Source organism: Anastrepha obliqua, chromosome 4 (genome assembly GCF_027943255.1).
Source record: "Anastrepha obliqua isolate idAnaObli1 chromosome 4, idAnaObli1_1.0, whole genome shotgun sequence".
NCBI lineage: Eukaryota > Metazoa > Arthropoda > Insecta > Diptera > Tephritidae > Anastrepha > Anastrepha obliqua.
The window spans coordinates 62,312,246-62,327,206 of NC_072895.1; the positions used below are offsets into that span (position 1 = coordinate 62,312,246).

The following is a 14,961-nucleotide window of genomic DNA, read 5'->3' on the forward strand; positions in this document are numbered from 1 at the left end:
GAGTACTTGAACTCCGAATCTATTTGGGAACTTTCTTTGATTCTTCCTTCCACTTACAGCGATATCTCCATTATGCATATGGAAGCACTGAGCAAATTTAAGCAACAACATCCGAATGTCGTCTTTCCGGCGTTATACAAAGAACTGTTTTCAATAGATTCGCCGCAGGATCTCACATAACATCAAGAAAATTATGTGGAGACTACCAACGCAATCGATGCGCCGGACACGTTGGATGCGTTGACGTAGAAAAGAAACAGAGCTACTAGATACGGAGATGGAGCACGAGAGCGAGAGCGAGGACGAGGGCGAAATGGCAAGTAACGCATTCAATGCATGCAACTGGTTGCTGCTGCAATAACTTTTTGTTGTGCATGCGCGTGCGCGCGATTAATAGCTGTGTGAAAACAACAACAACAACTATACATTTAACCAACCAACAGCAACATGAGCAATACCCCCAAACAGCAACAATGTATGTACATGCAGAAGATCCTAGAGCAGCCAGTCAAATAACCAGGAAGCGTCCGAAGTTTTTTTTCGGGATTTATGTAGAGAAACAGCAAACCATTTATTCTCATTTCATTCACTGTTATGGAAAAATACAGAAGCAAAAACAAACAACAAAACAAAAAAGTGCTAGACATGCAGAAAAATAGTAAATCATTTATAAAATTAATTTCAAGCCACATAAAAGAGAATAACAAAAAAAAAAAAAACGAAAACAAAAACAAAAAATAAGCAGCAAATTATGTTTAAGGATATTTATACAGAATTTAAATAGAAACAAAAAAATTATATATATAGACAAACCAAACCAGAACCAAACCGAATGCACACACACACACACACTTATACATATAAACACATCAGCAAAAAAACACTGTACTACCAATTATAGTCAAACACCTAGAAACAGCAACAAAAACTAAATTCCGAAAAACGTTAAATCCAATTTCAAAATCGTTGCCAATCTCACGCAAAATCATCTCTTAACAAACAACTAACCAACTACTACTACGTATGTAGATGCATGGCGCAATCGAAGAGTAGACGAAATCAATTTAGTTCAACTCGAACCAGCACAAATTTTTCCGAAAACAAGCAAGCGAAAAATTATACGAATTAAAACTAAAAATCCTGCGGATATTATTGAAAAGACTTTGCAAAACAAACGTAACACATAAACACATGCACATATACACACACACACATACAGCTATATATGTACGTACATTTAAGAGTAATCAAACGCCCCCAAAGACTCTGTGGTTGTATTGAGCGACGAAAAAGTGAAAAATATTCGAAGAGAGTACCATATACATATATGTTAGTATGCATTTTATTGTACATACACATACGTATGTATATATTTTAAAGAAAATTCAAAATCAGTTGAACGCGCCCTGCAAAGATTTCAAAGGTATACGCTACTTTTAGGCGCAAATTCGCTGATACTCAACGCAGCTTTCAAACTGTTGTTGCAAATATAACTGACTGCTTTCTTTCGTATTTGTTATTGCTCATTATACATTTTTTTTTAATGTGCCGCTTTCATAAATTTAAGACTTTGAGTTGTTTTATTTTTTATATTTTACCTTTAAATGTTACTAATTTTTAATATGTTAATCAACACAAACAAGCAAGCGAAGAATGAATAAGTTTTTGGTATCGCAAAATGCAATGCTCAGCGCAAAGAGATTTCAATATTTTTTCTTGCTCAAACTGATAGCCGATTGTTGACAATTTTGTGCATAAATAGGATCGCATCCATTTACTTATATGTTAGCTAACGTTTGTGCGTGTTTCTTATGTTTCATTGTAGAGCAAAAACAACAAGAACAATGTATTTTGTTTTTGCTTTTGGTCCCTAGAATATCAAAATCTATAAGCAAAGATTGACAGATTAGAGTAATTTAAATAAAATTGAACAAAAAATCAAATCAGCTGCTTCCGAGTTAATGCTTAGTCCAATGGCATCTAGTTTTTTTATTAGGATTTGTATACGATTTAGCGTTGATAGGTAAAATTTTTAAATATATTCGTTTGAAATATTCATATCTTGTACCCATTCCCAGAACTGATTAATGCCGTTCGGAGTCTCAGCATAGAGGGCAAGCTAATGTTTCCAAGTAAGCCCAACAATTCTCAATTGAACTTAGATTCACACTCTGTGCAGGTGCAAATTTTTGGGTTTGCAATCAATCTTTTACTATTTTGGCAGTATATTTCGGGTCGCTGCCATGCTGCACAGTATTTTTTTCAAGATCCCTTCCATTTTTGGTACTCCGTGCAGAATGTGACCCATAAAAAGATGTAAATAATTCTATTTACGCATAGCTCAATCGATTCTAACTATAGATGCAACAAAAAAAGGTGTTATACGCTCCCATAATATCAATGACGCGGCTCCGCGCTTGAGATAGGTTTGAGGAATCGCGTTCTTTCGGTATTAATTTTCATCTTCTCAGATGGTCCTTAAATTTATAATTCATTAAAAAATAATAGACAAAATCCTTGTGCAGTAAGTGAAGTGTTTCACTTATCGATTGCCTATCTCATGCCTTCATTTTTGGAAAAACCTTAAGGCGCACACCACAAATTGAAGGAGAAACTCGTCCAAACACCAAATAATGGGTGGTAGCGCCAATTTTGTTGTGAGTCATACCTCGGCCTGAAATGTCGACTTCTTTCAAGACTTTTGTGTGACAATCTTGGCTTCGATTTCTTTAGTTGTTAATCAAACCTTTTTCAGTACTTTTTGCACTGTCCAACGACTCACAGACTGAGTAACTTTGCAACAGCCCCCTCACGTAGAGGCGGCCTCAACTTCGTGCTTCTGTTTGGGTTTTTTTCAGTGGCCTTTCTTTCGTTTAAGTGGGAATTTGTTGTCTTTTATTCTCATTTAGGTTTTTTATTATTTTTGCCACTGGCTAATGAGCGGCTTTTAATGTTTCGACGATTTCCCGGGACGATTTGCTTTATTTGGCATGAGAAACTACATCTTTTCTTAATGTAGCACTCAGCGGTTTAATTAAAAAAAATTACGCTTTTCTCTATGGCAAGTGTTTAAAAAAATACCAAAAATATTACATGATGCCCTGATTTCATCAAGATGGGAAAGAGCATAAACAAGAGCAGGGTGAGAATTCTTCAATTCCAACAGATAGCAAACGAAGGTTTCCGGAAAAGTTTTTGTGAATGAATTTTAGTATTGAACTAAATATTTCAAATAGCAGCCAAATTTGTTTTGAGTACATCGCGAAACGAACTATCTCCTCGTAAGCAACAGTCACGCACCGTGTAAGAGGCAACATTAATAGCTTGAGGTAACATTCATGGCTTGCATAATTCAATAATGCTTTAAATACCGCCTCAGAAGTTCTGACTGTTTCATAAGAGAAACCGAATAGTTCAAAGTGAGAAGCTAAAACTTGTCAAATTTTATCACAATGGTGCTTTATTTTTGAGCAAATTGTAAATGTGGTGGTGGCAGCCACATCTAAAAAAAGTTTTAAAGCTTAACTGTCCCACCTCCATTGAGATAAGCCAACTCAGTGCATAAGGGAGTTAGTTGGTTGGTTAAGTGTGATTCGTTCAGAATCCAACTAGCGCTTCCGCATCAGTGCATAGGTAGATTTCACATAAATTTGCATTCCCACGTCACCTGAACATCCCGGATTTACATATATTTGACTAAGAACCATCACCTCCGCAGCGCACCCAAAAATTTAGGAAGAATGTTTACGCCATTAAAATATCAACAAGAAAAAGTTTTAAATAAAATTTTCGCTCAAGTAAGCACAAAAAAAAACCTAAAGTGCTTCATTTTATTTGCATTATCCCTCCAAGGCATTTTTTCTTTCGTAGGCGAAATGAAATCTTTGTAAAAAATTTCAGTGTTGCGATTCAGAATTTTTCAACAATAACTTTAGTTTTCAAACCGAAATATAACAAGAACTTAAATGAAAATTATTTAAAGTTGTATTGTACTCTTATTAGGGAGAGTAAGGTTTGGCAACTATAAATGAAAAATGTTATCGGATAGATCTCCACTACGGACGCGGTTGTAGATGTCATTTCGTTCATAAAATTTGTTAATCACTTTTGGAAAAATGGCGGGTCTATTTCATTAAGGGGGGGGGGGGGGGGGGGGGGGTAAGGGATAAACGCTAAAAAAACACTTTTTTCATGAATTTATTGTAGCGAAACGGTTCAAGTCAGTTTATTAAAAGTTGTTGCATATTATAAAGTAACATTTCAAGAATATTTGATAAAATTTTTATGTAAAAATATTGCAAAATGAGCGAATGAGAGCACATTTACGTAGACGTCTTTTCAAGAATACATTTTGCAGTAGTCAGCATATCTCAGCGTAGAATCATCTGAAATCAAAAATATTGAATAATTTAGTTAAAGTATGAGTTAAACTTCGCCCCAACGTTTATTTTGACGATTTATTTTCATTTTCAGCCATTTGGTAGTCGTTTAAAGTAAAAAGTGATTTTTGACGAAAAAATGCCGCCATTTTGTAGGTGTAAAACCACCTTAATATAAAAAAATGGCGAAAAAAAACGTTGGGGGGAGGTTTTTTATATGTAAAATATGTGTGCAAAATTTCAAAAGGATCGGTTGAGTAGTTTTCAAATGCCAATGACTACGCACTTTAAAAAAAAAAGTTCGAGAAAACCGCGTTTAAAGTTTGTAACGGACTACGCGCGCAACTGCTGCATCTCGGCAGGTGTTTGAGGCGGCTCGGCTTTATGCTCTATAACTTAAAAAGTTTTGCTCGGATTGACTTAAAATTTTAACACGGTATTTTTGAAATGTTTTACTACAATAACATGCAAGAAAAAAAAAATCGATTTTTATCCCTTACCCTCCCTTAATCACATCACGTATTTTAAGTTTTAAGAGTGTAGTCGTTTCGATTGGCTCCGTATGGACTCTATCTTTATCATTGCCCCAGAAAAAGTAATCCTTTGATAATAAATCGCATGACCGCGGTGTGCAATTAACTGCTGAATTTCGTAAATTTATACGGTCGTGATTCTGTGATATGTGGCGCTGCCCGGTTGTTAGTGGTATGTATACCAGGAATAGGAAAACATTCAGTTCTTAACATCTTCCATTAGCCGACCCGGTCGAACACGCATTGATTTTGGTGCATTATGCAACGATCCAGTCGACCCAAATTTATTGATCAAATTCTTTAAAGCGGTCTCCGAATGATGAATGATGTTGACCGAAAATATGAGGAATTTCAAGAAATGTTACCTTTTCAGATCCACCACTTTCATAGTGAATTTTTATTACAAATTGAACTTAAGGTATCAATTCCCAAAGTTTCTACTGTGTAAATGTCTAAAATCAAATACCCAAATTGTTATGATATTATACTTTGATTTTAGAGAAAAACAAAGTTCTTGTTAAAAGCTCCTTTAGAAAGGATTACAGTGGTATCAATCCACTGTGGACAATAGTGGATGAACAGCTGAGTTTTGCTTGCAATTTATGAGTCACCTTGAATATGTAAATTTGTATTCGTACAATGATGAAAACCTTTTCAAATTGTTGTACTTCATCATATTACAGGCCCATGAAGCTGAACTGAATAGAGTGGAGAACTTTAAAATACTTCCGAATTGAATCAACTATGCGTAAGAGTGAGCTATGCTAAAGTGATTGTTATGATATTCACGGTGAGCATATTTTAGCAAGCGTAGCTTTCTCAGGCGATACCAGATTTATTCAAAGCCTATCGCAGGCATGCGATGGTATCCATCATTTAAAAAGTGGTATACTGAAGGCCAGGGTAAGGTCAACAAATTAATTGTTTGCAATGAGAAGTAAAATTGTTATTATTCGACAGTTGTGGACGTAAACTCAAATAGTATGAAATCGAAACTTGATGGTTGATAAGGAATGATAGAATACGCGAATAAAATTTCGAAAGTTATTTTGCTGTGATGTAACCTTTGTTAGATTGTGAGAGATAACTGCGTGGGAGGTGTTAAAATAGCAAACTTTTGCAAGCAAAAACGAAAAGTTAAATTAGGTTAATGTAAACATAGAAGAGAATTGAAGAAAAAGGAAATAAAAAATTTGGATACTACTCAACAACTTTTTCTATCAAATCCACTGAAAACCATGTTAGTCGAATGTTAACTGTTAGCCTGAAGTACCTGAAACTTCCACGCAATTAAAAATTCAAGAAAAGTGGCAGTCAACAAAACTTTGTATTTCATTCATGAGCAACGTTAATTTACTTCAATGGAGTCGTAATCCAAAAAACCAAAATTTTGAAAAAAGGTTTCCTTAAATTTGTTCACTTTACTATGCCTCCCTAAGTAAAAGTAAAGACATACTTTCATCTAATGAAATACTATTCATAGATATCGCCATGTATTTTATACACAGCATAAAGGAGGAGCTTGTGGTCATTTCTGTTGACTTATCTAAAGCACTTGTGTTTTTATGACACTATTGAAGTAAATCGGTAATATATCTGGTGTGAAAATATCCGATTATATTAATCAGAAAACCTACCTAAAACGAAGTATTATTGCACAAGAATAGGCCCAGAATTTATTAGAAGTCTTCAATTATAGATCGCATAGCATAACAGATCATATTAAAGGTCGCAGTGCGCTATAATAATAAAAGTAATTAGTTGCTATAGCGGAGTCTGGTGGGCGCATAGTGCCTTCATAAATGCTTTAGAATGGCTTCTGTTTTCAACCTTTGCCTTGACTTGAGACCACGTCATATTAAGTCCGATGGCGCTGATTTCATCATTGGGACTGCATCTCCATGAGCCATTTGGGTCGTTTACTTCTGCGCGATTCGCCTGGATTCCAATCGAGGGCCATTCTACTGATTTCGGAAGCAAATTTCCGTTGTGTACTACTTATCCATCACCATTTGCGCTCTCGTGTTTCCAAACGAATCAATTGTTGTTTACTACGCCTGAGCTTTTCTTGGTTTCACACCCAAATATCTAGCCACCATATACGAATAAGAACGCCGAGACATTGATTGTCGAATGTTTGAAGTTCTCTGCTGGTTTTCGCTGGCATATGCCATGTTTCGCTCCCATAAAACAAAACCGATTTCACATTTGAATTGAAAATACGAAGCTCGGCCTGCTTCGAAATATGCTTAGCATACCATATTTCCTTTAGGGAGTCAAAAGTGGTCTTTGCTTTTCTTATTCTGCTCTCAACATCTTGATTTGCACCACCGTCCTGCATAACCTGACCTGCTTGATATGAGCACTCGTTTACTTTTCGAACTCGTTGCTCAGATATGGTGAGGCCTGTGTGCTGCTGAGTATTCACGCTCATAGATTTTCTTTTAGAAACAATTATTTTTAATGCAGTACTCATTGCGCAGCGTGTCAGTTCATCGAGCTGCTTCTACATGCTCCCAGGGTTTTTAGACAGCAGAGCTAAGTCATCATTCATATATTCCATGCCGATAGGGTGTCAAAGTATACCTCTTTTTATTTTTTATATAGCGCGGCATTTAAGAAGTCGTCGATAAGAATTAAAAACAGCAAGGGAGACAATGTGCATTCCTGCTTTACTCCAGCAGTGCACTATGATCCAATAAAACTATACCAACTATAAGCCGCTCTTGTCCAAATGTTCTGAAAGTTCTTATTCATAATCGAATTTCATTCATAGTTCAAACTCAGTGTATGTCCCATCTACCTAAAAGAGAAAGCAGTATTTGCGGCAAAAATATTCACGCTAAGAGGCACTGTATTCCGATTTGATTCGTACTCGAAACATGTCTGATCTACTTAAAACGAAAGATGTACTTGAAAAAATTTGACCTGCTGCCAAAAGGCGCTATGGTCGTCGATATGCCGACAGTTGTTGTTTATGATTTGATTTGGTTAAAACTTTGAAAATGTATTTTTTACTTGCCCAATATTTTATTTCGGTTTCGCGCCATGGGAACATCACATTTCATTTGAAAGGGCGTACAGAGATAAGACTTAGATCAATGCGTTTAATTGAAAGCAATCAGGTAGGAAATATAAATTAAAATACCCTCAGATTCTGCAAATGGATGTCTTAGCTGGGGGTACGCATTTTTCATTAGTCTTAATCCAATATGCCGTAATCAATCGTTCAAAAGTCACTTTTGCAAAGCTGGACCCTAGCAATGCCCAATTGTGTTCATAAGTATAGTTGACGCCTTTGTCTATTGAGAGAGGAAAATATTTGTTTTTTTTTTTTAATTTTTCCATACGCAGCTTATTTTAATTTTGTATGACCAATTACGAAATTCGAAAAAAGCTGAGATATTTTACACCAGCTTATAGTGTTCAACAAATATTACAAAAATACAAAAAAAAAAAAAAAATACGCATATGATAGTGTTGTTTTGGGTTTTCTTGTTTTTTTTTTTTTGTTTTTGTTCTGTTTACACCAATGTGCATACGTACATTTAAATTTTAAGCCTTCTATGTATTTTCTACATTTCTATTTTGTTAAACGATTTATAGGCATTTATACAAACACTTTTATCCATTACTGTATGTCTAAAATAATTATTGCGACATCAGTATTTTAGAAAGAAAAATGAGATATACGATTTTACGCCACATTTGTGTTCAGTTTGTGTAGAGCTTTGCTGCAAGACTTTTGGTAAAATTATGCGATTTATTATGGCAAATTGATTAAATGTTTTTGAATCTAAGCACACAAAAAAACTAAAAAATAAGTAGGTAGCCCTCGAGTACATTCTTGTCCAGACTGTCTTGTGAACAGATTTCATCAAATGTGAGGGAAGTGTTTTTTGTTGCTACTGCAACATCAAGAAAAATATTGCGGATTGTACTTATATGTTTTTTGCTGATTTTCACTTCAAAATTTGATTTATTTTCTTTTAGTATACTTTGGATTATGAGACCTCTTTGTGCTGCTTGCATTCGCTTCTTTGAATAGTTGGAAAGAAATTATCTGTGAGCATTTTACAAGGGTGCCAACAGCCGTAATTGTGTATAGAAGGGTTTACACTCTCCATACAAATGAACAAACTCGAGCAATGAACCAATTTACTACATTCTAAGACTTGCGCTATACTGTTTTGAAAAAATATTAAGACTTAGGTGATTTTGATAGATTTGAAATTGCTTCCAAAAACCGACTTTTTTATAATAAAATTAGTTTTTAAAAACTCTTTTGCAAAAAATCGCCCCAGTTAATAGAATACTTAAACCTTAAAATGTTTAAAAAAATCATCACCTAAATCAAATTTGTTAGATTTTTTTGTGCTATTGTTTTACTTTTTTTGGAAGTTATTGTAGATTTAACTCAGCCGAATCTTGACCGATTTAGACTTTTAAGACGCCATTTCAAAAATATTTGCTCATCATTTTTATTTCGTGACTTAATACATTTTGCGCAAATACTATTATTTTGATTCTATTGGTAAAATTTTTAAACATGTTTTTGCAACCCTTTTAAGCCTAAATTCTTCTATAATATGAGGTGATTTTTTGAAAAAGTAAAAAAAAACATTTTAACAGTCTTTTTGTGGTATTTTCAAATCGTTCCAACTCACTTAAATCTTCATATTTTTTTGTAATATTTGGGCCTAAGCCTTAGAATATAATAAAGTGTATAATTTTGTTGATAAAATCGCAACTTTTTTGGTAAAGCACCCTAATGTATAGTAATCATCTGGACCAAATAATCGCGTGCATACCCCACAGAACGTTAAACAATTTTCGTAAAAACTTTCACTAGCTATATACATATGTAAATGGTTTTAAAACCTAAATAAAGACGTTGTGAAATTTTGGTACTGACAAAGCTAGATTGATGCGCCTAGCGCCCAATATAGCTGTGTATATGTATACCTGCTGATTTCTAACTTACGCCAACTTAACACTTGCTGCCTGACAAGCCTTAGTATTCGCCACTCAATGCAATATTCAAACTTTCAATTAGTCACAGTCGTAATAATTATGAAAAAACCAGTAAAAGTTGAATAAAAAAATTGTATTATTTTCTATGAAAAATGAGCGGCGTTTATTGATCTAAAACCGAAAGAACCATTCAATTCAATTAAGCTGTTTTGTCAAAAGTCCGCTGGTGTATATGTATATTCGTTAGTTTATTATTTAAATTTCACGCAAACTCTAGCATAACTCTTTTTTGCGAAATTCGTTATCAATTGCAGACTAATTGTATAGTTGTGACACTTTCGCGTTTTTAACGTGCTTTTTAACGAATTTCATAATGCTTTCGAAGGTCAATTTAGCTTTTTTGTGTACCACCTTTTGAACGACAGCAAACAAAGTTTACTTTGATGCACATATTTAATTTGTTGCTGCTTTACATAGCTAAGCTGAATTTCCTACCCACATACAAATACATATACACACATACATAGGTAGACTTTGAGGTGACTTTTTGTTCAAAAGTGTTGTGTTTGCGGTAGCGCATTTCGCAGTATTTGAATACGACTGATTAACTATTCAAATATTACGTAGCAAACGTAATCATTTACCAACTAACCAGTTTTGCTGTAAAAAAGTTTCTTTCTTTCTTTTTTCTGTCTATGGTTTTTTTTGTTTTTGTGTTTTTTTCTTTGTTTTTTTTTTGTTAGTTTTCTTGACATAACACTGAAGTCTCTCGCTTCACAACTAAGACTTTAAACTTAAAATCTCACAGTCATTTCAACCAAAACACCAAAAAAACCATTGAACTCATCAAACCCCTTTGGCTTCACGCGTACCACTTACTCACACACTCACACGCGCGCACATACATGCATGTAATATGTCTAACTGAATTCATCCCCTCTCCTCATCATCCACAATAACAACCACAAGCAATTAGCGCAGTATCAAATAGAAAGAACGAATACGTTGCAAAAAAAAAAAAATAATAACAAAAACAAAAAAACTAATAATAAAAAACACAAAGTAAAGCAAAAACAAAAACAAAAACATCAAAAAAAAAAAACAAAAAACACTTGGAGGACGGTGATAATTAGTGTGTCTTAAACAAAATAAAATTATACATACGTTTTTTCTATTTTTATTATAATTACTATTATTATTACGATTATGATGACTTTTATTACGATAATTTTTATGAGCCGGTTCCGAGAAACGTAAAAAATGAGATCTAAATTTAAAATTTAAATTTAACTGAAAAAATTTAAAATTTAATAGCAAATCAGAAAACTTAAACAAAAAACCGATAACAGAAACAAAATCAAATTTCGTTTTATGTTTTTGCCTTAAATTAGTTGGAAAACAATGATATACATACTATATACACACTTATACATGCATACATACATATATATAAATGAAGAAACATAACAAAAACAATACATTAATGCAATATGAGTACACATTCAAGAAACACACATGCATATACATACATATATACAAGGATATGTGAAAAGTGGTAAAATGTTAGTATGATACATAATTGAAGAGTGGAAATAAACAATATTTACATGTGTATAAAAAAATCCAACGTTATACATACATACATATAAATTATATTACTGTTAAAGGTAAACTGTAAGTTTTTAGTGCAACTAGTGAAATGGTTAATTTTTTATTATTATTGATATATAATATTATTACTCTTATGTTTATTAACAACATTATGATTAATTAAGATTAGTTAACATTTATATATATATGCATATATATATATAAAAATATATGTATATACTCTATTGAAAGTAATATAAAAAGTAAGTTGTTTAAGTAGCGGAACTACGGTACACATGTCGAAAATAATTATCTAAATATTATGGTAAAAAGTAGTTACAAAATTTGAAAAAAAGTAATAAAAAAACATTAATTGAATTCATGATTTGACTTTTTATTACATATATATTTACGAGCAAAAGCGACATATAGTTAAAAATGCAACAACAAAAATCAAAAAAAAAAATTAAATGGTAAACTTTTGTTGGTTACTTTCTTAGCCATGAGACTCGTATGTACAAGCATGTGCACATAAGTACATATGTATGTACATACACACTGCATATACTTGTTTTCTTTTACCAAAAGCAAATCCATACCACATCAGCGCATTTCCTCCTTTAGAGCAACACAATTTATTTATGAAAAAATTATAATAATAACTAATAACCACAACTGCGTTTGTTTTTATTACCAATAGCATTTACCAATACAGCAATAATGCTTATGTTGCAAAAAACAAAGCATAGAACAGAACAAAGCAAATATAATTAAAGATGTTGATGAAGTGTTAATCAGTGGGACTGTATGAATATATGGCATTTATACATATATATATATAAATAATATATATATATATATATATATATATATATATAAATAAATAAATAATGATAATACAAAAACTTAAGAAGTGAAAATGAGAATGCAAAAGCAAAAGAAAAAAATTATTATATATTATACAATTCTGTTGGTCTTTGATATAATTGATAAATGAAAGCAAAAAACAAAAAAACAAAAACAAACATTACGATGATGATGAGAAAATTGATGCATTAAAGCTAATTTTATTCATAACTTAAATATACAACTTAAATTAAGTAATAAGTGTGAGTGGAATGTTTACACCTACTACATATAAAATAACAACACATACATACAAACGAAAACACATTAACACATATGCAAGAGCACACGTTTATTCACACATCCACACACACACACACTTACACACGTATATATATACAAGTACATGCATTTGCATTAAGTTTCAACTAGACCAATTCATTTATGTTTGTAAATTGTTTTTTAATTTTTATTAGATAAATCGATTTATATTATACTCCATAGGAATAACAATTAACATAAAAATAAATCAATTCAATCTTAATAAATATATCTGAATTATAAAGAGTGAATGAAATGTGTTCGTTTTTAATGGCTTAATGGATTAGAAAATGTTTGATGATATGGAGCGGATAAAATAAGATGTCATGACAGAGAGAATATAAAAGGTTGCGTATATTCAGTGTGAAAAGATTTTTAATTCAGGTGAGAAATTTTTAAATGTGTGGGCTGGCTCTCAGCGAATTCAACACAAGCTGGAATCTCCAACTTTCCCCCACTAAGTCCACGGCGACCCTCTTTACCACCTGGGCAAAGAAGGTCAAACTGCAACTCAAGGTAAAAGTCGATAAAACACCAATTCCGACGATAAACAATCACAAAATGTTGGGTGTAACCTTTGACAGTTTGCTCTACTTCTCTACGCACACAACCGCAATGGCTACTAAAGTCCAAAATCGCTACAAGGCCCTCAAATCGCTTGCCGGCAGCACTTGAGGCAAAGACAAAGAATTGTTGCTATCGACATTTAAGGGGGGAGCCTGGTTTATGGGGTCTAAAAATTGCATCTCTTTGCGATTTTTTTTAAGGAAAAAATTAATTTAGCACTGCAAAGTTTTTTCTATCTTTTAATGAACATTTAAAAAGTATAAAATAAAATAAGTTGAAAAAATGTTTAACATAGAAATTAGTAGAGCGCTGCAACGCTGGAGTTTCCAACTGGCGTACAAGATACAGCTCGTAATTATTATCTAAAGCAAACAATTCAAATGGATTTCTAATTATCATGATTTTTTATTCTAGATGAACTAAGAAAACTGAGAGAAATTCCAAAATTTCAACTTTTTGGAGGTTTTAAAGAAAAAAATGCCTTTCTATAAAAAAAAATTCACTTCAACTTGGTATAAAAATCTTGAAAATTTTTTTTTTTATCTATTTTGTTAGTTCAAATAGAAGAGATTTTAATACTGAAGGGAACAAGCTATGATTCATTTCAAAAGGTTCATTAGTTTTTTTTTCATTCATGTACGCCAATGCAAAGAAATCATAAAAATGAAAAATCGAGAAAAGAAGATAAAGTTTGTACTATAGGTGTCCGGTCACAGCGTAACTACCTAACGCTTGCCTACCTTTGGCTTTGTATCTACGGAAATATTGAGAATTAGGCTCTGTAACTTTGTGTGAATATTCTGAAATATACTAGGAATCGCTTAAAACGAAAAAAAAAATTGATTTTTTTGACCTTATAAACCAGGCTCCCCCCTTAAGGCAATTGACCGTCCGGTTCTAAACTATGCTGCGCCTGTCTGGTCGCCTAGAACTAGTGACACGCAGTGGATAAAGCTCTAGACTTGCCAAAACACTGCCATTTGGATAGCGACGGGTTGCCTCCTAATGTCCCCAATACAACACCTTCACAATGAGGCACAGATGCTACCTATTAAGGGACATAACAAACTGCTCAGCAAGCAGTTCCTGTTAGGCTGCTACCGTAGGTTTCACCCTTGCAGACACCTGCTTGAGCCAGAGCTGCCTCCCAGGCACGTCAGGAGACACCTAATACACTACGCCGACGAGATCCAGGACAAAACAAACATACACCTACTGGACCAGACAGTGTTTAGACAGACATGAAAACAACATTCAACGGGAGACTGTTACCACCTTTATAAGCTCCCGCCCAGGGAATGCCGCAATCGGAGTCCAACTACCACCCATTGCAGATGAAGAGCTCTAGCTTTCCCGTGGGACCCACATAACACTGGCACAATTCGTTCTGGATATTGTAGCAGGTTAAACTCCTACTTATTTAGAATTGATCCCGACATACCAAACTTATGTCCGGCATGTGAAGGCACCCCACACGACACTAACCACCTTTTCACATGCCCTTTAAAACCCACTCAACTAACACCCCTCTCCCTCTGGACCCAACGTGTCGAAACAGCATGTTTCCTGGGCCTATCTTTAGATGAGCCTAACGAAGAGAACCGGTGATATACCCTACAATGAAGGGCTTCTCTTACTGCTGCAACAACAACAATGTAGTCCGGGTAACGACAAGCATGATAAATTTCAACGATTGCTTGATAGCTATGGTGAAGAAAAAATATTTTATGCGGAACTTTGGCTACCACACC

The 14,961-nt window shown here is 33.7% G+C and overlaps 1 protein-coding gene across 2 annotated transcripts in view; it reads left to right on the forward strand.

Moving 5' to 3' along the window:
* The window catches only part of LOC129245538 (probable nuclear hormone receptor HR3), a 99,694-nt gene extending 98,813 nt beyond the window's left edge, over positions 1 to 881 (forward strand). For both annotated transcript variants that reach the window (XM_054883746.1, XM_054883747.1), the window contains exon 9: positions 60 to 881. In XM_054883746.1, the coding sequence (XP_054739721.1) occupies positions 60 to 180 (121 nt within the window). In that variant the 3' untranslated portion in view covers positions 181 to 881. The remainder of the gene's footprint in view (positions 1 to 59) is intronic.
* The last annotated feature ends 14,080 nt before the right edge of the window (positions 882 to 14,961 follow it).